The sequence below is a fragment of the Drosophila persimilis genome, unplaced genomic scaffold, assembly GCF_003286085.1.
Source record: "Drosophila persimilis strain 14011-0111.01,24,50 unplaced genomic scaffold, DperRS2 tig00000606-arrow-arrow-pilon, whole genome shotgun sequence".
In the NCBI taxonomy this organism is placed as follows: domain Eukaryota; kingdom Metazoa; phylum Arthropoda; class Insecta; order Diptera; family Drosophilidae; genus Drosophila; species Drosophila persimilis.
Genome location: NW_020825324.1, coordinates 1,494,566 through 1,521,563, shown reverse-complemented (window position 1 = coordinate 1,521,563; position 26,998 = coordinate 1,494,566). Strand labels below are relative to the sequence as shown.

The 26,998-nt window shown below is 44.2% G+C and overlaps 2 protein-coding genes across 11 annotated transcripts; one reads left to right on the top strand and one right to left on the bottom strand.

Annotated features, from left to right (window-relative positions):
* The first annotated feature begins 1,593 nt into the window (after positions 1-1,593).
* LOC6597344 (transmembrane protein fend) lies at positions 1,594-9,303 on the top strand. Of its 2 annotated transcripts, XM_002022510.2 has the most exons (4): positions 1,594-2,157; positions 7,628-7,675; positions 8,428-8,679; positions 8,770-9,303. In XM_002022510.2, exons 1-4 carry the CDS (start codon positions 1,891-1,893, stop codon positions 9,151-9,153), a joined length of 951 nt encoding a protein of 316 aa, XP_002022546.1. In that variant the 5' UTR covers positions 1,594-1,890; the 3' UTR covers positions 9,154-9,303. The 2 variants fall into 2 exon arrangements, with proteins under 2 accessions (XP_002022546.1, XP_026846438.1); XM_026990637.1 differs by lacking the exon at positions 7,628-7,675.
* An 8,451-nt stretch (positions 9,304-17,754) lies between these two features.
* On the bottom strand, positions 17,755-26,995 carry LOC6597342 (AP-1 complex subunit gamma-1). Of its 9 annotated transcripts, none has more exons than XM_026990775.1 (16): positions 25,446-25,633; positions 24,008-24,496; positions 23,862-23,923; positions 23,631-23,772; positions 23,366-23,554; positions 23,072-23,310; positions 22,927-23,003; positions 22,423-22,440; positions 21,203-21,459; positions 20,550-21,145; positions 20,334-20,472; positions 19,978-20,269; positions 19,441-19,914; positions 19,239-19,382; positions 19,060-19,167; positions 17,755-18,995 (listed from the first exon to the last, which is right to left on the bottom strand). In XM_026990775.1, exons 2-16 carry the CDS (start codon positions 24,022-24,024, stop codon positions 18,885-18,887), a joined length of 2,865 nt encoding a protein of 954 aa, XP_026846576.1. In that variant the 5' UTR covers positions 24,025-24,496; positions 25,446-25,633; the 3' UTR covers positions 17,755-18,884. The 9 variants fall into 9 exon arrangements, with proteins under 9 accessions (XP_026846576.1, XP_026846577.1, XP_026846578.1 ...); XM_026990776.1 differs by having other exon boundaries at positions 24,008-24,493; XM_026990777.1 differs by having other exon boundaries at positions 24,008-24,420.
* Between the last annotated feature and the right edge of the window lie 3 nt (positions 26,996-26,998).

The window sequence follows — 26,998 nt, the reverse complement described above, 5'->3', positions numbered from 1 at the left end:
AAACTTTCTGCAGACACCTGAAGCACTAATTCAACAACCTGGCGAACCAGTGCCGTCCAACTGATTCCATTAAAAGATCATATAGTAGCACTCTTAATACTCATGTTTTTGGTATTGTGGTCGGTAGACTCTGAACATTGTATCATACATATGTAGCTTAGATCCAATGAGGCTAAGTGGAAAACACTGCAGGGCATCCAACTGTTCAGTTCGCTTCGAGCATGTTCGAGTTTGACACTACTTTTGGATGAGACAAGCAACGGTGTGCTGTGTGAGAGATGTTCGAGTAGGATTTGGCTGGCGGACTTGCTGACAAATAGCTTTAAAATAGCTCAATAAACAAAATGTGTTAGGGTATTAAATTAGATATTAAGGAAATGGAAGGTTTTTTAATCAAAAATGGATAAAAGTAAATAAAAGTAAGCAAATGTAGCAGAAATGTTTTGTAGCTAAAAAAGATTTATGGCCACTAAATAATATTTTATAGTTCAATTTATCTATGGCTTGATGAAGCAGATGGATAAGATGCAAGAAACACTTACAAGACCAGCAGGGATTTTCATTGAGTACTTAAGAGGATGTCCTTGCTCAATATGTACCATTGGTTTTAGCTATAGCCATTTGGCCAGCACTGTCGCTAGCTCTGGTTTCCCGTTTCTGTGTTATCTCGCAGCCGCCCCGCCGTTCAGTTCTGCTTTCGACCTTGCGCCCGCTCTATCGTTGTTTTCATTTTACACTCAACGACGACGGTTGTTCGACTCCCGCGCGAACGACGACTGCTTCATCCTAGCGCAGCGCACATTTTTTTTTAGAGAAAGACAGTTTTTGGTCTCTCGTGTTCAACGACGACGTCTTTTTTGCTGTTTGTTATAGTTGTTATTTATTGAAGTGTGACCGTGCTATGTTGTTCTTGTTGAAGTTGTCTATTTTTTCACGTGTCTGCGTGTGAGTTATTGTGTTTTATGCGGTGCCAACTTACCTGAGAACAGAAACAGGAGCAAAAGCAGAGCAGCAGCCAAAAAGGAAAAAACGGAGAAGGAAGGAAGGAAGGTGCTCAAATAACAAAGTCAAACAAACCAAACCTCTGCACGACCGACCCGGACCGCCCGGCCCGCCATTAGGCCGCAACGTCTCCACGCCCCAAAACAAATCCCAGCCTCAAAACCAAAGCCGAACCAAAAACCAAAGGCAACAGCAACAGTAACAGTAACAAAAAAAAAAAAAAAAACGTAACAGTAACGAGGCAATTTTCGTTGGTGTCGCGCTGTTTCTCTGTGTATCATCCCATACTCGTGGGTCGTGTGTTGTTTTGCTCTCCGCCGCATGTGGAGTTACAGTTACACTTACGTTTACAGTTACAGTTACAGCCTCAAGTAGTTGTTGTTGTCCCCCCCACCCCCCCATTCCACAAACATACTCTCGTTGTTGCTGTGTGACAATCGCCAAGGCAAATAAACGGTAATACGAGGAAGGAGTGAGAGAACGAGAGTGTGAGAGCGAAAGCAGAGGCGTACATTGAGGGGAACTGCTCTGCTCCACTAAATGCATCCAAAAGCACGGGACGATTATGTCTCCTCTTGATACCAAAAATAAACAAACAAAATCAATCAATTAATCAATCTGATTGAACAGATTGCTCCACGCCCACTCAGCCCAAAACATACCTATACACACACGCACACGCACACGAACCCAAACACAAACTCACACTCACGACCGCTCACACACGAGTCAACGCCCACACGTCCACACCCATTGATTGGAGTGGCGGTGGTGGGAGGAAGGAGAGAAGAGCAAGCAAGCAAGCAAAAAAAGGAGCCAACAAAGTGAGAGTGGGAGAGAGCAACAACAACAACAACAACAACAACAATTGGAACAACAAGAACAAACATGTTCAATTCACTTGCTCTGATGCTCGCCTGCTGCGCACTTGCCGCCCTCAGTCTCGCCCACAAGGATGGAGGATCGACTGCAGATGGAACGGGAACAGCCACAGAACTGAGCTCATCCTCATCCCCATCCTCATCCTCATCATCATCATCATCATCATCTCCCTCTCCCTCCCCATCCGCATCGCCATCAATGCCGTTTGCGACGGGGCCTGGGAGCAGCACCAGCAAGCAATTGAGCAGATGCCGTCAAAGCTGCTATCAGCAGGTAAGTCGCAGACGACAGACACCGAGAGAGCCTCGAAACTCAAACTCGGATCAGACTTTTTGGGCCGGGGAGATAAGACACCGATCCGATCCGATCCAAGCCAAAGCCGAAACATTTGATGGACAGTTGTATGCTCAACTGAGCAGCAGCAGCCGCATTGGCCAGGGGGCAGGGGAGAGGCAGGGGTAGGGGTAGGGCCTTCAAGGTTAGACATCGATGATGATGACAATGGTTATTCGGCTCCGAAAGGTAAAGCGACGTAATTTTTTATGCCCTGCCCCGCTCTTGCTGTGCCTTTCTTTATCTTTGGGTTGACATCGCCCTGTCGCTCTGTCGTTTGTCGTTGTTGTCGTTTTTGTCGTTGTTGTCGCTGCTGCTGCTTCTGTTGCCGCTGCCGCTGCTGCTCAGGTAGCCGCCGCTCAAAAGATGTCATCCGGGTGGTCGGCCAGTGTCATAGTGCTGCTAATAGAGATCGGCAGCGATCGGGGATTGAATTTGAATCGGCATAGAAAGAGAAAGGGGAGAGACAAAAGCCAAGCTTTTTCGAGAGCGACAGAGAGGGATTTCTTTTAGAGAGAGGAGAGCAAGAGTGACAGTTGGAACTGTTGAATAAATGTTCTGAAAGAGAAGCTGGAAGGAGCAGAGGAGCAGAGTTAGAGCGTACATACCTGGGTACAAAGGTGGAAGGAGCACAGCAGCAGAACGTGAGGGGAAACAATGAAAGAGTTGAAATGGGAGTAAAAGCAGGAACAACATATGCGAGGGGAAACGGCTGCATGCCAGATGCAACACAAGGAACACAAAACTAAAGAAAAGTCAGAGTAAATGGAATTTCTAGTACATCCCACAAAGAAAACACACAAAAAAATGTTTTAAAAAAATCATAACGAAAACTCCTAATAGATATAGCTTTATGATGCGAAGCTCATGTTTTGGAGTTGAACAAAAATTATGTTTTGAATATACATACATATATAGATGTATGTTCGATATCCATAAACTATTAGAGAAACTTGATTCTTGGTGTCCCCCCTTAGTCCCCCCATTTGTACAATTTATGTACAAATGTAACTTAAACCACATCGAAAAAAAGAAACAGAATTTTTGAATGCCCCAAAGGGGGGATTGAAATCAAGACGAAAAGATCTCGTTTGGAAAAGTTTTCCTCTCTATTGAAAGATTTCGAATTGTGATTGTCGTGTTATGGCGTGACTTCCTGGAACTGCGGATAAAAACCCCCAGAGAGCGCGTACCGCGCCCTCCATTGTGCTGACACCTCAACGAAAATGTTAATAAATTTCGGTATCAAATGAAATCAACTCAAATTCAGAAATGTTCATATCAATTCCCGTACGACCTGCAAGCGGTGCATAAATCAAGAGTCGTGTAAATATCATCTCCGATTTCCAAGTAAACCCGAGAGAGCTCGCTCCCAGCTCGGGCGTTAAGGTGAGCTCTCGACCAATTGACATGAGGAGTGCATGAATCACTTGAGCAGGAAAGTGTTGTGGCATTTTCAAAGAAAATTCAATGAAATTTGAGAGGATGGCTGAACACAATGAACACTCTGGACTCGTAGAGTACCAGAATAGACAGAGTAGGGGAGTACAGACGAGTGTTCTGTTGAGAAAATGGGAGCTTTCAAGCTGAACAGGGAAGTTCATGTAATTGAAACTCTGAATATTAATAAAAATATGTATATGTATCTATTATTTAGATACAAGAAACATTATTCTTGGTGTTGGGAAGCCCTCAGAAGCCGTGGGTAGGCTTTTTGAATTTTGAAGCAGTCTGAAAACCAAAAATAAGTATATTAGCGAAACTGGAATCGTGCCGCATCATGCACATGCCATATATGTTGTTTTTTTGCTCTCGAGTCCGAGTCCATCAATGTGCCGCGTCATGCGAGAGTGATGGGTGGAAATTAGAGCAAGGAATTTTGATCATCATCATCTTCAGCCGTACCATCATCATCATCATCATGAGCATTTGCCCTTTGAAGTCTATTCGTTGAAAGTCAAAAAGTTCTTAAGGGTTGAACGATGACAAAGCCCGTCGGTCTCGGTCTAGGACTCGAGTCGAGCCGTGCGCGAAGCTAATTTCATGCCCAGTCGAAGGAATATACTGGAACTAATCCACCCATCCAGTCAGGCAGACAGAGCAGAGCCATACCATACCATACCATCCGTAGCATCCGAGGCATCCGTTCCATCCGTTCCATCCTTTATGAATCCAACCCCTGATATCCCTGAAACCCCCGTCGAAAGCCGAATGCGTGGCTCAATCAGCGCCAAATTAACACCATGAAAGTCTTTTCCGCCCCACCCACCAGTGGGTGGATAGTCTAGATGGGTGGCTGGGATATATGCACATGTGGGAGAGGTGGTTGTGGGAGACTCTAGCGATCTTGATGTGATATGCGAGGCACGTATTCTTTTGGCTTCTGCTGCTGCTGCTGCTGCTGCTGCTACTGCTGGTGGTGGGAATCATCGAATATCTCCGTATGCGTACGTGTCTCATAAAAATTGCTTCTCCTCAAACAAAACAAAAAATAAGAGAAATAGAGAAAAAGAAATGTGGGAAGAGAACGGGGGCAAAAATGAGTGAGTGACCCTCCCGTAAGTTTTTTTTTTTTTTTTTTTTGGGTAATTTATGTGGTCAGAGGAGGAGGAGGAGGAGGGGGCACCGGCACCGGCCCTGGCACCGGCACTATGGGTGTGAAAATGTCTGGGACAATTGCATGTAAAAGTTGTCGCTGCTGGCCTGCGTTTAATTTATATATGGCCCAAAACAGACAAGACCCAGGGCCCAGGTACAAGAAGTGGGAAAAGCGGCGGCGGCGGCGGCAGAATGATTTGCCAGTTCAGCATTTTCATTGAGTCAAAGCCGTCTCTCATACCTCAATCTTCCCTCAGCCGTACCCTGTTCATTCATTCTGGCATTCAGTCATTCATTCATTTGAACGCCTTATTGTTGTTACTTATCGCCCAAGTTGTTTCAGTCCGTCGTCTCCCTGCTCTCCTCCTCCTCTTGCATCTTCAACATTTGCGTCTCCTTCTTTTATTTATTTATTTTTTTTTTTTGCAAAGAGAGGGCAAAAATTCAATTGAGCGGAAAATATGTTGTCTTTGCGATTTTCCTTTTCTGGAATTTGCCTCCTGCCCCTGCCCCTGCCCCTGGCCCTGCCTCTGTCCCTGTCTTTCCCGTTCCCGTTTTTATCTGCCACAACTGCTGGGTTTTTCGACTGCCCTGCTCTGCCCCGCCTCCTTATTGTGTAATGATGACAAAGTGCCGCCGCCCGTCGCCGCCGTCAATGTTGGGCCAAAAGGTGATGGCAGCCATTGTCCCCTGTCTGTCTCTCGGTGTGTGTGTGTGTGTGTGTGTGTGTGTGTGTGTGTGTGTTTGTGGAAGGATGTGAATCCTTAGAGATGGTCGTCTCCTTGATGGATGATCGCAGAATGCGTTTCAGGAAGTACTTAAAGGATTTCCACTGCTATGGGATTATCGCATAAGACAATCAATGGCAATTACTATCGTCAAATGTTTGAGGAAAGACTTTTTGCAATGCGGATTGGGAATTATTCTGAAAAGAGAGCTGCACATTTATTGGGGGCACTTTTGTTTTCTATTCTATATATTCTATATTTTAAATTCTTTTAGGGGTATCTAAGGATTCGAATGGAATTTTGTTTGATTATCATAGTGTGAAAGAGAAATAGCCAAAGGACATCCTGAAAGAGTTTCAATGAGGAAATTGATGGAGAAAATTAATGAGTGTGTCCGTTCGCTTATGGTACATTTGTACAGTAAATCAATGTCAGTCCCACAATGCGGACTGAATGTAGTGAAAATCTAGACTCTATGGAAAAACAACCCTGAGATATCTATAGAAATCCTCAAGACATATGTATGTGCCCATGCGAATATGTTAATTTTATTTAATTAAACGAAATATAGGGTGAATTTCTTTGTCAGAAGTTTGGTCCTTGCATTCTTATGCAGACATCTGCCTCGAGAGGAGGCTTTCTATTGTAGATTTGATGAAACGATCCAGTCACATCTGAGGTGTGTGTTGGGATCCAAAGGGGGCCTGAAATACAAGATATATTATTAAATGAAATATTTTCGAAAGGTCCCCATTTACTTGAAAAAACTTTGCATTTTCGCGTTTAAAATTTATTTAAAATAATTAGAATAGTTTTATAAAATTTTGTTTGTTTTTGTTTTTGTTACTTGCAAAGCAGTAACATATTTTTGCCCTAAAAATATATAGAAATTGTACTCAAAACTTAAAAAAAAAATCGTGGCGAATGTTGCTCGTGATTCCTTTCTCTTATGAGACAATTTGTACAGCGAATCAAATGTGATTCAAGCGAGGCCTCCAGGAACAGGGTTGTTCATCGTCAATGAATCATTTAGTCAGTGCAACGAATTAAGTTGAAAAGTCAGGGCAAAAAATTGCACAAAATCCCCATGATGCCCATAAAGGCAATAAACATATATCAAGATGGAAAACAAAGATCAATGATGGGTTTTTTATTCGTTGGGGGGTTATTTAACCCTCGCACACGCTGTCTAGCAGCGGACAGGGGGAGGACTGGACAGCAAAATGACATTGAATACACAAGGAGTTTAGATTTTTTAATATTGTAAAATTTCGGGGCAATAACAATTTGTCACGCAACCATCTCTAATCGTTTTTCTGTCGCAGTTTTTGCCATTCAATTGTGTGTCTGTCTGTCTATCTGTCCCTCCATTCTGCCTGCTCATTCATAAAGACAGGACACGAATAGATATAGAAACAGAAATGGGAATGGGAATCAGAATCAGAGAAAGAGAGAGCGTCCCCTCCCGCTGTTCTGTTCAGCTGCGTTCTGTTTTGTCCTGTGCGTAAGGCGACAGTTGACAAAGGCTAAGCAGGCAGTCCAGTTTTGATCCCGATCTGTTCCGTGCCGTTCCGTCTTCCATCCTTATCCATTTGCCATGGCAATCCCCCTCATTATCCTCATTGCCAGGAGCGTGAAATTTTCAATTCTCCACAGGCCAACGTTTGTGGTCATTTATATATATCCTTTTACGTACATAGACTTTTAGATTTCTTTTTGCCTGCCTGCCTGCCTGCCTGCCTGCCTGCCTGCCGGCCTGCCGGCCTGCCGGCCTGCCTATCTGTCTGTCTGACTGCCGGCTTTGCCTTTTATTACAAGTTACAAATTTGCGTCTATTGTTGAGGAGAAGCAAAGGACAGGACAGGCAGGACAGGCAGGGCTCAGGACTTTGGCTGTGAGGCAGGAACCAAGTCAAGGGATAGGACAAAACGAGATGAGGAGGATGACTCCTTGTTGTGTTTGTCCTCGCTGGCAGACCGCCTCGGGTCCTGTGCCTGATTACTTTTTCTTCTCGTAGCTTACTTAAAATTCGATTAGGCCACGCCCACTAACTAACTTTCGTCTCCTCTCTCTTCCCTTTACAGTTTTCGAGGGGCTGGCATTATTGTACGGATTCCACTGATTGCAGAAATGTAAGTATCTACGCTCCCCCCCACCGCCCACCATCGCCGCTCTACGCCCCTGGCATGTGACAGCCTCCTAACGATGTCATTAACCCATTAATGCTGGCTCTTGAAAATCTTCCACTTGGAGAATGTCACATTTTTGTTTTTTTGTGTGTGTGTGTGTTTTATGGTTTTGATGGATGTAGAGCCCTGGGTCTCAAATATTTGATTAACAGTTTTTTTTTTTGTTTTTTTAGCAGGGCGTTGTTTTATATTTTTTATGAATCCTAAAATGAAAGATAAAATAGGGATGAGTACTGCTGGTAATTCCACTGCAAGCTACTGCAAAAATGAAGTCAAAAACTGGTATAGATTAAATGAATTTAAAATAGTTTTACATATTTATTTAACGAAGTTTTCAATGTATTTTCATGCTTGAATGAAATTCTTCTAATTCTAATTAAATACCGAAACCCCGTTTCGGGCCATACAATGGCTATACCTCAGGATATTCCAAGCGAAGCATGACCAATACAATTGTTTCAAACCAAGAAAGAAAATGGGACTGTCCAGAGGGCCATAAGGGGTTAAAACCGGGGGCAGGAGAATGAAAGATGAGCAGAATTTCATTGCCTACCTGAGGGCGCGCGACATAATTACAAAACCTAATTGACAAATAGCTAACTTTCCACTGTTTTTCCTCCGTTTTTGTCCCTCCATCCAACCATCCATTACGCTTGCTGCCGCGCCGTGCCTTGCCTTGCCGCGGGCCGCCACAGTGCTGGGAAAACTGTCAAAAGCAATTGTCGCCCTTCGAGCTGAGGATACACAGGGCCCAGCGACAGGGAGCACTCGTGCTCACCGACATTGGCTGGGACGAGATGATAGCCAATGCCTCGCGCCAGTGCCTGATCACCTGGGAGGTGTCTGGGGGCGGTCTGATAGGCAATCTTCTCACGGACACGTCTCGTGCCGAGCTCTCCCTGTGGCCGGACACGGTCTACAATATACAGGTCACGTGTAAGCATAAGGTGAGTCGTCGTCCCCCGCCCCCTCATCCGTTGCAGCTCTGAGTGATCACTAATCCGTGGAACTCGGTATTTGTTTGCCATTTTCCGCAGCTTACTGGCATGATGCGACGCTCGAAGAAGCTCAATGTGGACACGCGCCAGTTGGTGGGCACCACCACAGAGGGCAACACCTCCACAACAACAACAACAACGGAGCGTGGACAGCCAAAGATGCATGCCCATCTGCATCCCACGGACCGGGTGTACATCATCAGTGCTTTGCCAACAACGAGCCAACTGAGTGGCGTTGTCTATCCGGCCTTTGGGGCGTTGGCCTTTTTCCTGTCGCTGTTGGTGATGTTCCTGTTTTTGCGTCCGCAGCGCAAGCGTTTCCTTCTAGATGCAGATGCCACGGAAGCGGACACGGCCACGCTGATCGGTGGACATCGGAGTTCGTCGAGGAATTCGCTGGACTCCTCGACGCTGCATGTCTAAAGCCGACGACGAGGAGGAGTGCCGAAAATTGAGAACTTGTAGTCGTATATAGAATTATATGTCTGACTATGTGATATTCTGCACACACACACACATAAAAACCCCCCAAAAACCTGTAAATACAACACTGCTATAGGCCCCCAAGCATTATCTCATGCATTTAATTATATCAAAACCAGATCCAGATACAAATCAAGAGATCGAAAGTCAAGCAACGTGCTCGCTCAATTAAGTTTAAGTTTTACCTTTTACCACTTACCACTTACCACTTACCTTTCTTAGATCCTAATGCCAAAACCAAGAGCAAGTCATACGAGTATATAGTATATGCTGCTAATATATAGAGTACATCGTTCATGCATTCAAACAGAAAAGAAAACAGGAGAATAGGAAAACATAGCTACATATATATACAGATACCATACATTATATGCCATATACTATACATATACCATATACCTATATATACACTTACATACATATATCATATATCATAGTTATACAGCAGATACAGATACGGAATATACAACTATATTATACATATATACATATATATATATATATATATACTAGTACTATAATGATAGTCCTAGGGGCCGATGGCCAACCACTACATACACCAAACTAAAATGCAACAAATTGCTACAAATTTTTGTCAATCGTCGTATCTCTCTCGCTTGCAAAATAACAAATAATTTGTTAATTAACTTAAGCAAACAAAAATTATAAAAATCACATTAAACAACTAAAGAATTTTTTTCTACATTTTTGTCGTAAAAAAAAACAAAACAAAAAAATTCAAACCTAAAATCAAAAAAACGAAATATTTTTCAAAATTTTTAAATGTTTATACCTAGACGAAAACCAACACTCAATTGAATTAAAAAAAAAAAAAAAAAAAAAAAACAAACAAACAAAACAAAACAAAATGTAACAACAAAGTAAACTATTAATTAACTGACTTACACTGTACTTGAGAGCATAAGCAAAGAGAACGGAGAAGGCGTTAGAGCAGCCACTAACTAAACTAAACTAAACTAATCACTAAACTAAATGGTTAATCAAACGTCTAAAGCAAAGAGAGAGAGAGAGAGAAAAGAGAAAGCTTCGCTACGCAAAATGCCTGTACATATTTAAGCCCTAATTTATTTATATTTAATTGTTATTAATTTTTTTTTTTATTGCCCCTAAAAACACCCCCTAAAAGCCCTTTAAGGTAATGATCTCTGTTGAATCCTGTTCGGAATAATACCCCTTAAATTTGTCTCATAATGAAATCATTGACTCTACTATTTTAATCTGAGTGGAAGAAGGTCTAGGCTAGTTTACTGGGCCTTTCAAGATCCCTTAGGTGTGGCATCGTAGAGTCCACAATTTTCGCACAAATTCTGTTTGAAATCTTCATATTTTATTCCAAAAACACTAGTATTCTAATTAAAACTTGGATAAAGCTGGAATTTGGAGTGTGTTTTGGTTTCTTGATCAAAATTTCGTTTATGCTCCCAACCAAAGGGAAGATTTCCTATCCAACTGGAAGTTACTTTGACTAAAAATGAAATGAAATTTCAGCTCAGCCCAACTCAAAATGGTTGATAAGTAATTATACATACTCGTGCATACATACATACTATATATTATATATATACTCGTACTGAAGTAAAGAGAGGCACCCCTTAGGAAAACTTAAGAAGAAAGCCGTTCCAATCTCCAAGGCGTTTTCCAAACTGGAAGCCCAGTTGTCCTTCAAGAAACCATGGTATAAGCTATCTGCTATCCCCCCTACATATTGGAACAGCGGTGGACAGGTCATCGCGACTGCTGTGAGACAAAGGCCACAAACAACATACATCTCGTGTGCACGATGCAGCGACTGCCCACCGCTGCATTTAGAATACAAGTTTGTTGAGTCTGAGCAGCCATTGCCATAGAGATACGACTAATTTTCTAGTTACAACTTTTAGTTTTAGCCTTAGTTTGTATTGTAGTTAAACCAATGCATTCTGTCAAGGAGCGAAATCTCTTCCAGGTTCCCATGTTTTTTTTTTTGTTTTTGTTTTTCACAAGAATTTAAGACTAATTCGAAATGCCAATAATATTTTTAGATATATACCAATGTAGAAGAAAACAGTTGAATAATGGAAGGACGCGAAACCCTTCTAACCGAGGAAAATTTATCCCTTATTTGTTTATTATGTAAATATAATTTGATTTGTTATTGCAGCTCATTTTTGGCTACTTTTATTTGTTACTACGGGTTGGCATGGGAATACTACACCCTTGGCGGTGGGGGGGAAAAGGGCTGGGGAAGAAATTGGAATAATCAGAAAAACTAAGTCATCGATTTTCAAGCCCCCCCTTGTGGCCCACTCTCTGGTTCTCCGAGAGTCGTCCCTTTTGTCCGCCACTTATCATATAAATTAGAGTTGGGATATGCAAATGCATTCAAGACAAAAAAGGGGGGATGATTCCTACAAGGGATTGAACGCAGGAGGACAGCGTCAGGGGCAATGGCAGGGGATGTCGTGTCGATTATGAGAAACTTCTTTGAATAGATGAAATGGAAAAATTCCTTGGCAAGAGGGAACGACCAGGCTGACGGGGATGGGATGGGAGTGGAGTGGAGTGGAGTGGCGCGGCCCCGGAAAAGTATTCTCTTAAGAATTTCCGATTAAACTTTTTTCGTTTTCTTCATTTTCCGGCAGCTCTCTCCACCTCACCCTTCAGCTGCTGTGCCCTTTCATAAATTTCTACGAAAACTTTTTCGTTTTTCTTTCATTATGTTTCTATATATTTTTGTATTATTTTTTTTGGTTCCAAAAATTATTTAAATATTTTTTCAATTCAATTTGGCTTTTTTTTTGGGATTAGCTGAGGGCCGAACGGGGTTTGGGTCCACCTCTGATGGATTTGGCGGCCACTTGGCTGCCATTAGCCCCGGCTTCAATCTGGCCCCATTCCACCTCTTGCCACTTGGCCCTTGCAACAACAGCATTCATCCAACCATCAATCCATCCCACACACACACCCGTCCCCTTTCAGCTGTTGTTCGCTGAGGCCACTTCAGGCCGCTTCAGCTCTCGTTGTTGGTCCATGTTCTCCGTCGTCCCATTCCACATTCTCAAGCACTTTTTATAAACCAAATTAAATTTATATGCCCCTACAGCCATCACCCGTCTGCCCCTGCCACCGGCCCTCGTCCCCACCCTATCCCAGTGTCCCACTGCTGTCCCACCCTGTCCTCTCGGTTTTGTGGGGCAAGCCAATCCCAGGCTCTCGACGCTGTCAACTGCCAATTAGCTGAGCATTTTTCAACATTTTAAATTGTCTTCCCAGAGAGTGCGTGCGCCCCCGCCCCCGCCCTCGCCCGCCCCCCTGCACCCGCTCTCTGGCTGCAGCACCCAGAAGAGATCAGTGGGGTGGTGGTTGTGGAGGAGAATGGGAATTAGGAGTGGATTGGGGGTATGGGATTGGTGCATTGCCTTCACTTGAGTGAGACGTCCGAGCGATTTTGCTTTTATAACCCCAATACCCATTAGGGACAAGGGCATAAACGATGGACGAAACAAATCAAACTAGATAGACCCTTGACATACCCTATAATGAATGAATACGAATATCAGGATTCAATAAAATCTTTATACACATGGCTGTACTGTTTTTAAATCTATTTATGATCCATTAGATCGGAAGGGTTGGACTTAAGAGGGTTTTTAGAGAGAGGCAAAACCCTATATATCCCCCAGCTTCCACCCCGAGGAATCGATTTCCTTTCCATACCTTCTGTCCTTCCGAGCCTCTCCCACCCACCTAATAGAATGTGACTTCCAATCATGGTATTCCAAGAGATATCTTCTAGATCAAGATCTTCCAATCCTGTCTTCCAATACTAAACTGAAATTTGCTCAATGCCAGGGTAATCTCTGGTACGTTTATCGCTTCTTTAGGGGGGCTGGCATTCTTATAAGTTTGTTTTCGTTTTTTTATGCCTCTCCCTGGGATTTCCCCACCTTCTCCTACCAATCCCCCTCCCCCGCCAACCGTCCGCCCCTTCTGTTTGTTTTAGTTGCTTTTGTTGGCTGTCAGTTGTGCAGCGCGTGCTTCATTTATCAAAAAGCAATTACAATGTTATTTCGATAAAGATGCTCCAATGCTCCCAATGGACACGCCCCCCCACACCCACACAAAGGCACAAAAAACACACAAAGATAGAGAGGTGGGAGGCGAAAAGGAGAGAGATGGCTGAATGAAAGAGAAAAGAGTGGGGTAGAGTGAGAGGGAGAGGGAGAGTGAGAGGCTCGGTCGCCCACCTGCCAAATCATTTGCCAAATTCCAAAAAGCCCGTATGCCCCCCACCAGTCCCAGTCTCAGTCCCAGTCCCATCCATGCCCCTGGCTTTTTGATTTTTATTTTGTAATATAAATTATTAAAAACAACAACCAAAAAAAAAAAAGCGTAAAAAAAGCAAAAGAAAACAAAAGAGAAGAACAAATTAAACAAAATAAAATATATAGAGTACCTACAAAAACAAACAAAAAACAAAAAAAACACATATTGTATTACAAGAAAATGACTAAGAGGTGGAAACGGAGAAGGAAAAAAAGGAATAAGAAATGGAAACCGAGAAGAAAGAAAAGGAATAAGAAGTGCTCAGAGGATGGAGCAAAATGGAGGAAAATGAAAACAAAAATTATTAATTCTAAGTAGACAAAAGAAGAGCGCGAATATGGAGATGGAAATGTAGCAGACGAAGAAGTTGGAGGTGGAGGTGGAGAAGGAGATGGAAGAAGAGTAAGAAGCAGATGAAGCGACAAACAAAATAAAATTAGACTACGACTAAAAGGCAAAACGAGAGAAGATAACTTTGGCCCCCCATAAAACTGGGGGGCAGCTGGAGTGGGGCAAGGGGGAGTGGGGCATGGGGCATGGGGCATGAGGAGCATGAAAAGCGAGCATGTGTTTGTGCCATAAAAGGTTTCTCATTACATTCTCAATATAGTACCCTTGCACGAGAGATGGAGCAAGGGCGAGAGACACAGAGGGTAGAGAGGGTATCACGACTTTGAACAGATGTTTGCCCTGCAGCGAATGATAGAATTTACGATCCTAGAAAGTACACACACATGCATATGTACATATATGTATGTGTGCACATCTGCTTGATGAGATTATTAAATCAAAAACAGGTCCATTTTTGTATCTGAAACTTTTGCACGGACACAGTCCAGTATTTTTGAGGAAAATACCGTTCAAACATAAGAGATTTTAGATAACATTGTGACTCTTGCAGATTTCATAACTCAAACAAATCAGATCAGTGTGTTTTTAGAAGATATGTATATTAACCAGCTTTCATTATCGTTGTCATTTGGATCTATGGATATCCTAGGGTATCTTAATCTTCGTCGCTGTAGATTTGTCCTTATTATTCTTGTTGTTCTTTCTGTAGCCACTGGTGCTGCCGTTGTTGTTTTTTGTGTCGTTTTTGGCCAAGGGTCGTCGCATCGTTGCACAAAATTACTTTTTTCCTCCCAGAGTGCCAGGAGGCGCAAACCAGAGGAGGAGTGGGCAAGTGGGAGTGAGGAGGCCCAGGGAATACAGCAGCAGAGGCCACAGCAACAGCAACAGCAACAGCAGCAGAAGCAGCCGCCCGAAGGGCGATTGATGTACCGTACCATGGAGAGCAGTCATGCGGGGGCGTAGTGCCACGGGGGTTAGCAGCAGGCAGCAGGCGGCAGGCGGCAGGCGGCCTCGACTTGCAGCACAAAATTCATATCAATATTGAAACAAATTTTCCACAAATATCAAAAGATTAGAGCAACTTTTCAATTAAGAAATGGAAACTAATCTCAATCATTCCATAACAGCCCACCCCTTCGGGGCAGGCCCCGCACCGAGTCAAGTATTTTCACTACGCCCTTGACAGCAGCTGCTGAGTGGGGGGGGGGGGGGGGGGGGGGGGGAAGTGGCAGCCGTGGCATAGATATACATAGATGCTTATGCTGTTTATAGCCAAAGCCAACACAAGCCCGGATGCAGGGCAGCAGGGAGAGTGGGTACAGGAGCACCACTGACAGTCATCGAACCGGGTTGCAAGCCAACACGTTCGAAGCGAACTTGTGCCGAGGCGGCCGTAGTCGTGCTCGTGGTCGAGTTGGATGCAAAGGATAAAAGCGTATCCATATCCATATCCCTCAATGCGTCGGCGCCTCTACACGTTGTCCCGCCTCGCCCCACACACACACACACACACACACACACACACAGAGAGATAGAGAGAGAGAGACAAAGGGCAGGAAACGAGCTGCTCAGAACAAGGACGAACTGCTACTGCTGTTTGGGCTTCGCATCTCTGTTTTGGCGTGGCACAATTCGCGGGTTCCGCTGTTCACATTTAACCTTACCAAAGGTTACCATACACCCACAAAATGAGAGAGTGGGAGCGGGCCCAAGAGGGAGCGCTCGTGCTCTCGCCGGCCCCAAAAAATCCCAGACACAGCTGTGGCCCGCTAGTCCTGCAATTGACAGCCGTGAGACATCCCGATATCCAGCGATGATTTCCATTATTCGCATTGTGTTACATTTTGCTGCTGCCGCCGCTGCTGCTGCTGCTGCTGTGTGGGGATTTGGCCAAGGATTAGGATTACGATTACGTCTGTCGGGGGTACGGCAGGGTACGATGACGGTGGGACTTCCACGAATTTATTCGTCTAACTTAGTGACTGACAGCCCGAGCGACTTGTGGCAGTGATTTACACGCCAGCCGCCACGTGGGACCATGGCTTTCCCTTTTTCATAGTCTACTTTCCGGGGGCCGTTACTCAGAAGGATAGACAGAGAGAGAGAGAGAGCGTGGAGTAATCGGATCGCTTGTATGCGATTACTGGAATGTATTCAGCATGCGATGGAATATTATGCTTGAAAGGAAGCCCAAAATAAAGATGAAACAAGTAAGAACGCTTTATAGGAGCATAAAAATCAGTTATAGTTACTCAAAATAGAAAAAGCTTTCTTGACTTTTAGTACAATGCTGCTTCCAATAAGTGTAGCCAATTTGAGTCACAAATCTTCAAAATTCTGTACACCACAGGGTGTGCATTCATACATATTCATACGAGTATCTAACCGATGACAAGAGATCCTGTGTCGTATTGTAAGATTATTCTCAGTTTAATATATTCTACCAGATGCGTATTTTCTGCTCTTATGGGCCTTGTTTTTTCTCTTTCATTTGGTTGTTCCTTTTTCAGTGTATCAAAAAACGATAGTAAAACGTAGTTATCATAGAACGTTTGTTCGTGAACGGACCGCGAGAGATGAGTGAAGTCTCGCTAAATGCTCGCAGACGGACTCAGAAAAGAGCATTTAGCGGGCAAAAGCCAAGCGACGACCGAACGCTGTGCCGCTGTGAGCCGCAGCTACGGCCGCGACTCTACATTTATTCCCGATACTCAGTCAGTTTGGCTCTCCTCCGCCAAAGGGCGCACACATTGCACGACGAAGAGTGTGTATGTGAGAGAGAATGAGTAAGCGCTGGACGGCGTTTCCTAGCCACTACAAATTGATTTCTTTCTTTTGGTTATAATAATGACTTCACACCAAACACACGAGGCTTCAAACAGAGCAGCAGTAGTCTGGCAGCATTCGTCCTATGCCGTGCAGGATCATGTAAGGAGCCTATCCAATTTGACTATGAATATTTAATATATTAAATAATTTAAAGGAGTTTTTTGATAACGAGTTGATACAGTCATGTCGGTATAGTGTCTTTATCTATTGAAAATAGTCGCTCTGTTATGAAGAGCTTCTCAGGAATATGACGAATCAAACCAATCAATCGAACCAAGGTTCTATAGTAACAAAATATAAAAATGTTAATAGATGGCTGTGTGTCATAATCGCTGCCTAATTGCGTTTAGTTTTTAAGATATAGTTTTATTAGGTTTTATTAACATTAGCGCGCTTTCTTACTGGATCTTTCTTTTGGCTTCCCACACAGGCAGCCCCGTGTACGAAGTGCTTAAGAATTTATTAGGTAGGTGCTTCGAGCCAAGTGTTTCCCATAGCTTTTGAGCGTCAAATGGCAGCGTTCACCCACGGCCTGAATTTTGTTATTGCATACCTGGGCATTCTCTTCATCACTAGTTTGTACGTGTCCCCGACGCCATCTGTCAAAGAGTAATTCTCGAAGCAAAATTCTCACTGAATTTCCAGTATCAGTCGTTGATACCGACCAGAAGATAGTCGGGGGCTGTCGTGTCCTTCGATAAAACAAAATCGTTTTGTTTATTTCGACTCAAAAGGTTGATTGAATATATATATATACTATATATGTGTTATATATATATATAAAAAAATGATAATAATACAAAAATAATAATATATTGTACAATATGTTAATGTTATTATTATTTCTCTCTCTCTCATACAGCTGCATAATTCATTTATAATCATAATAATAATAGTAATAATAGTTAATGGATTTTCTTTGCTTTCCGATGCCCCCGATCATGCCCATCCCCTCCCATTCTCATTCCTCAGCTCGCCTCCAGCCAGCCAAACTATTCAGTTATATGTATAAACACATATATATATATATATATGTAGGTTTATGTGTCTTGTGTGTATATTTATTAAAGATAGTATCTAGTTTTTCCACAGTGCTTTTCTGGTTTCTTTCCTTCCTTTCTCCGTTTCAGCGCCTTTTATCGACTTTAAGTACGTGCTCACAGGAAATAACAATATACAATATATATATATATACATATATATATATATTTGTTTTGTGTGTGTACATGAATGTATATATATATCAGAGGGCTTATCCACTCGATGGATGCGCTGCTCCTGCTGGGGCTGGGGCTGAAGCTGAAACTCTTTCCCTGCAAGAACCTGATCTTCCGCTGTTCCTTTTCGACATTGTTCTATCAAAAAAAAAAACAACAAAAAACCATTTGGGGGCACAATTGCATTATAAATAGAATTAACAAACAAAGTGCTTCTATGGATTCTTTATCAAATGGCCATTATACTTTTCATTTCATACCGCGTCTCGTTCTCATTTTCATTTCATTTAAAATGCTAAGCTTTTTCCCTTAAATGCCTTTTGCTACACAATTTCCGATACGGCTCTTTTTGTTGTATGTCTGTTTTATGCTTTTTAATACAATTTCTCTTTAGTCGCCTGTTTACTTTAGTTTCTGGGGGGCTATTTATAAGGTTTGACTTTTATTGTCTTATAAATTAAAACTGAAAGTTGTCTTTTGAACACACACAAAAAACGAATTACACACGATACAGAATGCTCAAACACAAGAAAATAGGACAAGTTATTGGACAAAGAATGTGTGTGTTTTAAAATCTGACAAGAAATCTATCGTAGTACAGTATATATATAAATAAATTAGCAAACAAATACGAAAGGGCTGGCCCGTTTTTGCTTGGGCGCTGGACTGGAGACAAAACAGTCTGGCAACGCTGGGCGCCAATCCGAAATCTAGTTGCGATTGTGTTTGTGTGTGTGTTAACTTAATTTACAATAAATGTGTGACAACCACAGTGTGTGTGTGTGTGCTAGCTTTTAGAATTGCTGCTCGTTTTTCCATAATTTCCCGCTGCTTCTGTTTCTGTTCTGTTCCTTCTCCTCTTTTGAGTTTTTCCGTTTCTTTGCGTTTGTTTTCCTTTTCTTTTTAGATATATTAGGCTAATTTTGCTTTAATACAAGTTACACTCTTTTATTCCGCAGTTCCTGGCTGCTGCTCTGGAAAGCCGCTGACCTCCGTCTGCTCCACGAGCTGCTGGCCATCGAGCGCATACTGAATACGTAAACGCATCCGCAATACCGCCTGGAAATTAGATTAAAGACAGTTTAATTATAGAGATAGCTCTTGGAGAACCGTGGAGACTCACATTTGATGTGGCCACAACGCGCATTTCCTGCGTGATAACACCGCCCGGCGGCAGCAGGTTACCCGAGGGCGTCAGCATTTGCAGCTGGAAACTCTTTTGAACGGCCGCCTGTTAACCAAAAAGAGAACGACTGAGTCAGAGAAAGAGACAGGGAGAGGAAGGGGAGGCATCGACCGTACCTTTAGCAAATATTGCTCTAATGTATTGTCTGAGCCGTTTGTGGTCGTCATGTAGATCCTCATGCAATCATTGCCCGTAACCGGCACCAGTTGCACCAACAAACCGTTCTTGTCCAGCGCCGTCAGCTTGGGACCCTGCGGTGGCTATTAAAACAATTAATTAGCATTACAAATACGGCAAAAACTAAGAATATATAGGCACCACTGTCACATTGTTGGAGGCTGCTGTGGGATTAAGATCGCCCAGCAGACTGCTGCCATTGCCATCCGCTGCTGCTACGGCTGCTGGTGGTGCTGCGGCGGCGGCGGAAACAATACCCAGCATGCTGGACACCAGATCATTGCCATTTGTGGGTATGCTGCCAGAGCCATCAAGACCCCCAAAGCCACCCAGATCCAGGCCGCCCAGCATGGTATTCATGTTGGCCGCACTCGTATGGTGTTGATCCAGCATGATACCGCCCGCACCTGGCGCCGTCGCTGTGACAGTCGCAGGCGCCGTCATATCCAGGTCAAGTAAATCCAACAGATCCTGGTTATTGGACACGGCTACGCCAATGTCATTGGCATTCCGCGAGTTCTTTTTATGCACGGCATTGGACAGATCGGTGGCTGCCACCAGATCACTGGCGCCCGCCGACAGATCTGTGCTGCCCAATAGATCCAGCAGAATGTTCTGAAAGAAGAGAATATGATGGTTAAGAGATGGAGTAGATGGAGGATAGATGGCATCGTGTACCGTATTGTCACCCAGCATATTCATATTGCTTTCGATAAGTGAATGTCCGACACCAACGTTGCCCCCTCCCTCCACACCATTCTCGATGACATCTGGACTGTTGTCATCGAAAGAGCCGCCGCTCTCGCCATTCTGCGAGCTTATGCGACTGATCTGCATGGCCGGCATCTTTTCGAGCAGCGCCGGACGCAGATGCTTATAGTGGCCAAAGAGTTGTGTGAATTCCACGCCTCGCTGCTGCAGATCCACATTGAGATGGCTGCCAAACGAGGTGATCAGAGCTTGGACTTCCCTAAGGACAGGCAGAGGATTAGAGAGGAGATCGTTGTGAGCTAGAGGGTTAGAGGGCTACTTACTCCACGCATTGCTGCAGACGCGTGCTTAGCTTGGCTAGGGAGACAAGGGCATATTGCTTGCTTGTGGTCGAAACTTGAGCAGAGGTTAAAAACTTATGATACATGGCGATCAGATCGCTCTCAGAGGGACGTTCAAACTCTGAAAAAAAGACAAAGCAATTTGATAAATTAAATTCCAGCATAATCTACGGCTAATCATTCGAGATATCCACTCACCATCCTCATTAGAGCCATACATGAAGAGATCCCCGTACTCGCCTATGGCCCAGACGGCAACCTGCAACAATGGCTGCTTATCCTCGCAATGGTTTGCCACCTGCAGCGATTCCCAGAAACGATTCGTGATGTATGTCTGCTCCGACACAGGGCTGCTGGACACCAGCTGTATAGTAGAGGATACCACATCGTCGCGCACATAATTGCCAGCGGCAATCAGGACACTCAGCTGTGTGTCCAAATGCCAGCGCGTATTGGGCGAATAGCGTTCGGCGGCCAAGATCATGCCAGAACTGCATTGAGCCTTAAACTCCGCATCGGCCTTCTCGAGGAACAGCAACAGCTCCTTGGTCATTGTACGTATATTTTGTGCATTGATCAGGGCAAACGACAGTTCCATTGCCCGGCGACGAATGGACACATCGGGATCCTTGAGACACTCCAGTATGGTGGTGCGATGCCGTTGCACAGCCGACGTGTCCGCATGGACAGTGCGGAGCAGCGTATTCAGTGCCACATAGCGTATGTTCTTGTCCGAATTGAGTAGGAATCGTCCCAGTATATTCACAGCCAGGACACGTAGGCCACCCTCCGAGCTGCCCAAAGAGAGACATATAAGTATTTTGGAGTCCATTAAATGCAGCAAGCCTCACCGTATATCCATTATGGAGAGCACTGTCTCATAGAGTATGGTGTTGCCCACATTTTTGCTCGTCTCCGTGTTGGTCGCCACCTGTGCCAGTATATCGTTCATCGCCTCCGAAGCATCCGGATCATTGTGGCCCAATATGCGCAGCAAGCGCAGTATCTTCACCTGCAGGAACGGATCACTCACACCGCTCACATCGTGCTCTGGCGAATAGCCGCCCAGAATAAGATTCTTCAGTATGCGCACTAGATTCGGGACGATCTGTTTGTGTAGAACGTATTAGTTTTGGGGTTCAAAAGCGGCACACGCTATTCGACGGGGGAAATGCGGAAAGTACTCATACTAGTGTGTCTTTTTAAGAGTGTGCAAGAGCGAGAGCGTGTCTGGTGTGGCGTGGTGTGGTGTGTGTGCGTGGGTCTTTGCAGGGTGTTTAAGGCTAAACAGAGAGGTGCAAACCAAACGGAGAGACCTCAAACATTTCGGAGGTCCAAAAAAACTCTATGTACAGGGGGGTATGGGTACAGGTGTTGGTGGGGAGAGAGAGATTCCTACCAAACAACAAAAAATAGTAGATCTACAAAAAAAAAAAAACTGCTAAAAAGTGGAATTCTATTACATATGTATACGTCTTTTCATCGCTTAGAAATGACTTGTTTCGGAATGTGAATCGTCCTTATGGAAAGGCCCCTTTAATTACACGTTCTGCTGGCAACACGCGGACTGTGCGTGAAAGGATTACTGCCAAAGTCACGATCAAAGAAAGCAGCGGTGGGGCTTTCTCAGGGATTCTCTTTTGCAGCATTCGCTTGTGCGTCTCGAGTCGAGCATCAATGTGCCACGCTCAAATAGACTCTTGGCAATGCCCTGTTCAAATATACTGTTGGCAGGGCCCGACGCAAAAGCACCTTGGCAATGCCACGGTGCACACTCAAACAGACGGATGGCAATGCCAGACGGATAAACCCTGCACGCGATACTGTCCGTAAGTCCGATCGCAGCCACAAAGCAGTACAAAGCATGAGTGATAATCGTTTCAAGCGTAATTAAATTTTTGTTTCACATATACCGCGACATTTATCAAGACATATACATAGGCAACAGACAAAAACTGGTTGAAAAAATATAGTTATAGGCGTATGTAAAGAGAGAGACACATAGAGAGAGAGAGAGAGAGAGGGAGGCGTTTTATATAGGAATATTTCTAGTAGGCACAAACGATCATACCTCTCGATTTCCGCTATCCTGGCAAGCAAATTACAACAAATTTCATTTTGTGTTTGCGCGGTATTCGATCAAAAACAAACAAGCATTAAAATTGTAAGTATACAGGTTGTTTGATTCAAAAAACACAAGATCCGGGAACAGAAAAAAGGAATGTGTGTGTGTAATTTTGCAAATTAAAGAATAAAGATATATAGATATGGGGAGGGGCGATATATAGGGTTAGAGCTTGGCTTTATACAACTACAGCTAGTAGGCCGCGCGACGGGCCACAAAACGATTCGACGCCAGCCCGTTTAGGGTGTTTATTTTCGAGCGCCACAAAAACAATTCATAAATAAAACAAAAGAGGAAAAAGAATACGACAAAAAACGTAATACGAGTCATATGGAAGGTACCACGAGCAGCAGCTGCAGCATTAGTAGTAGTAGTAGTATTAGGAGATGTAGCCTCTGCTTTGGGTCGGGCGGGGACACACATTATTCCTGGGGCACACCTGGGGCTTACCTTCTTGAAGTGCATTAGCGTGTCGGAGCTGTTCTCGCACATTTCCGTGATGAGCGTTACGCCAGTGATCAAAATGCCTGCAAAACAGGGGAGGGGGGATGGTTAACATTGAGGGTACGGGATATGTTTGGTTTGGGGACTTCACCATGATTCTTCTCGCTGAGCAGTGAACGCGTCGCCGGCAGGAATATCTCCATCAGCTCGGGCACCCGACGAATCACACGAAAGGCGCACAGCGTTGCCTTCTTTCGGATGTACGTATTCGGGGATTTCATCAGACGCTCCACTTCGCTGGCCAGATCTCGTGCCATCTCTGGCGAGGCAATGGCACCCAATGTGCACAGCGCCAGGCCGACCACAAACTGTGTCGAGCTGTTCAAATCACTGAAAGATATGGGGATTAAAATGATTTCGAACGTTTCAGATCTTCTGGATTTACTTCTTCAAACAATTCGTGATCAGCAGGTGTACATCTTGCCGCTCATCCAGCAGCAGCATGGCCCCCAGATAACCGATCCGCTTGTCTGTAAATCGCGTGCTGGCCGTCAGCTTAAGGCACTCCAGTTGTCCAAAGTGAGCCGGATAGCCGAGCATGTGTATGTACAGCAGCTTGGCAATGTTGCGACAGCTGCAAGTGCACAACGAAAGCAGTTATTAGCCGGTACGCAATTATGTATCATACTATATGTGAGGGGCAGACCTACCGCCAGACAGAGTCCTCTTCCCGGAATGTGCTCCGTATGTAGGCGCACTCTTTGTTGACAACGGCACGCTCCTCGGCCGCAGTGCGGGCGGCGCGAATCTGTCGGATGAGATCGCGCAGGCGTGTGGGCGTGGGCATTCTGACTGTGTGTGCGTGTGGGAGGTTGGATGATCAAGATAATTAATCGAATGCACTCCTCGTCCTCGTACTCGTACTCGTTCTCTTCACTTACCTCTCTCAACCGCCTCTGTAAATGCCTGCCGTATGGTGGCCATATTGAAGGCTGGATTGAATCTGTTTTTGGGGCGACAGAGGGATAGAGAATGGGATGTTAGAGAGAGGAGTAAGAGGTAACTGAAGCCGGTTGTGTAGGCCTACCCATGCTCGGAATTCATTGTGGAGGCAAAAACGTTGAATCACTTTTGGAGCTTTTTGCAGCAGCTTGCCTGCTCTCACGCTCTTTCTCTCTGTTGGGCCCCGCTGCACTTTCTGCTGACGCTGGCAGGCGCTCTCTTTTGATGTTGTTTGTTGTTGTTTCTTTGCTTTTGCTGTTTTTGCTGCTTTTGCCGGCCTACGCGTTTATGTACGCGTTATTGTCTGCTGGACTGTGTGGGCGGCCGTTTGGGCGTGTCGGCGAGGAGGCTGCGGCCGCGACAGCAACAATAACAACAATTTCTATGTGCAGATCTTCACGCGACTCACACAACAGTACACACATATGTCCATGCATACACAAGAAACAGCCGGCCGCTATTCCGTTATACTTTTGTTTCGCTCTCTTTGCTCTTCTGCTATAATGGGCAGCACACTCTGGTTACTCACTCGCTCGCTCGATCTTCTTCGCTCTTCACCCGTGTTACTAATCTACTGGAAAAGACCACTGGGTAAATGAGTGCGAGCAGTAGCAATTACTGCTGACGGCGTAGATCAACGGTTGTTATGAAACTTGACATCTCTCATACGCGCGCGGGTGCGTGTACTTCTCTCTGTGCTCGTGTGTGTGTGTGTGTGTTCGCTCAAACAAATGTACACATGATCTGGCCAAAGCAAAACAAGCAACATGAAATAGTAGAACTACCCTTCCCTCGATCTAGGGCTATCAGGTGTTAGCTCGGTTGAGAAGACACAATAGTCGAACGGACGGGGGGAATGCAAATTGATTAAGTGATTAATGCCTGAAACCGCACTTGAAGCATTGACACCAATACGCACGCACACTGTCGCACACAGGGGAAAAACACTTGCATATGCAAACTAAATTCCAATTGGAATGCTCGGAAAACCGCACACAGAACACAAAGGATGTACAAAATGTGGAACTAAACACAGAGATCTGTGCTTTTAATGGTTATCATTCGACTCGATCTACTTTTTGTCAAAACTAATGAATGGCCAGAAACCCATACAAATGGCCAAAACAGCTGCCGTCATCGATAGCAACACCAACATAAATATATCGATTGACAGAGAAATTAATAAGTCACTGAAGGCAGATTTGTATACTATATGCGAATAGTTAACGAATTTTAACACGTATTGTTTGAGTAGACTTTGAGTTTTCTCTTGTTTTCTTTCCGTTTTTCCCTTGCTAATTTATGCCGTTCATTGGAAAGCCAACACACAGATACAACCACCACACATGCACACGCACACATGCATTCAGGCCCTATGGCTTAGCGTATGCTCCTTTTTAGAGAAGAAAATCCGTCACTTTGGTCGGTTGAATGCATTTAAGCTACTATTTAACACTTTGGAGACTATGTGCGCTCTTATTGGCTAAGCCTCATTCTGTTTCATTTAGTGTTAGGTTAACCACCTGCCCTCCGCCTCCGCGTCGACCAACTTCCAATGCGAAATTTTACAACGCGACAAAAAATTTCAACAAAAGGGGACACGACACACTGGTGGCTTTTTATTGGCTGGAATGATTTCAATTTAGCGACAACTAGGTGGGCTACGCTCAACACATGTTCTCACTGCATTAGATTATGCTATATTTTAATTTTAATGCCACAAAATCAACGTAACAAGTAAAAAAAATGTTCGTAGAGAATATGTTGATGATGAGCGCAACAGTAGTAGTGAGAGCGAGTGAGAGGGCAATATTTACAAGCAGCGCCAAAATACACTATCGCATTGATCCAAAAATACCCTAATTGGCTGAAACTAAACTCGAATGCATTCTAATTATACCTCGATATTAATGAAATAGAGTGAAATTAATATTAAATTGCAAGTCAAGAGCATTAAATTCCGAGTAACTCAACGTTTTGCTCAACAATATACCAATATATACTAAAATATATCCATGAGCGCGAACAATGTGCATACGGTCACACTGATCACCCATAACGTAATTTTTGAAAATCGAACATCATTTCCGAATATCCCTGTTCTTACCTGCGATTGTTTTCCGGTGGCAGCACGCTCCAATCCTGCTCATAATAGGGATACATGACTCGGCGTGCTCTGAGATCTGTTTCTTTCGGGGGAGTAGCAGTAGTTGTTGGGGGTCTGGGATTGGGAGTAGCAGGCAGGAAGCATTAACTAACTTGCACACACAACACAACACACGTACGTATAAACTGTCGCCGCACACTCTGTGCTCCAGTGACACTGGAATAATGATAAGCACGCCCTACTACAGTGCTCCACATAGGCGCACACACTGTCCGTGTTATCTAATGTACATTAACAGGTAATTCCGTACGCTCTTTTCTTTTATATATATATGTACATTGATATATGAGTAAGTATATTCTGATGCTCTTGCTCTTTATTCGGTTGCTGCTCGTGTTAGCCACAGAGTCAGTGAAGGTTTAAGGCACTACTAGTTTAGGGGGATAACATTTCATTATTTTGTTGGAATATCTAACGTTGTAAACGGAATGAAAAAAACGGACTGGCCCGACCCGATGAAACTCCTGCAAAAGACTGAAATGGACTGCCTCATGGGGATTGGGCCCAGCATGAGCCTGGGCCCCAGCCCCCCTCCTCGACTGCAAGTGTTTGCAGTATTATATTGGTGGCACAGTCCGATAGAGGTGAAAACTACACACACTTATCTATTGGGAGCTGATAACACCACGCCGTGAGAACATATAACAATCTGCGTTGGGTGTTTTTTTTTCTTTCTCTTTTGGATAAGCAAAGTCGTCATTGACAACCACCATTGAGGGACTGGAACATACACATACGTCTGGACACAGCGAGCGCGGAAGATAAAGAATTCAAAGCAGGGGCAGACTAGCGCTTGGGTTTTTGGAGCATTTATAACAACATTATCTACAGCGCAGTTGGCCCCACACCACACCACACCGCATTACACCACACACTATCCCGCCTACACGTAACCTCTGTACTTTTGGC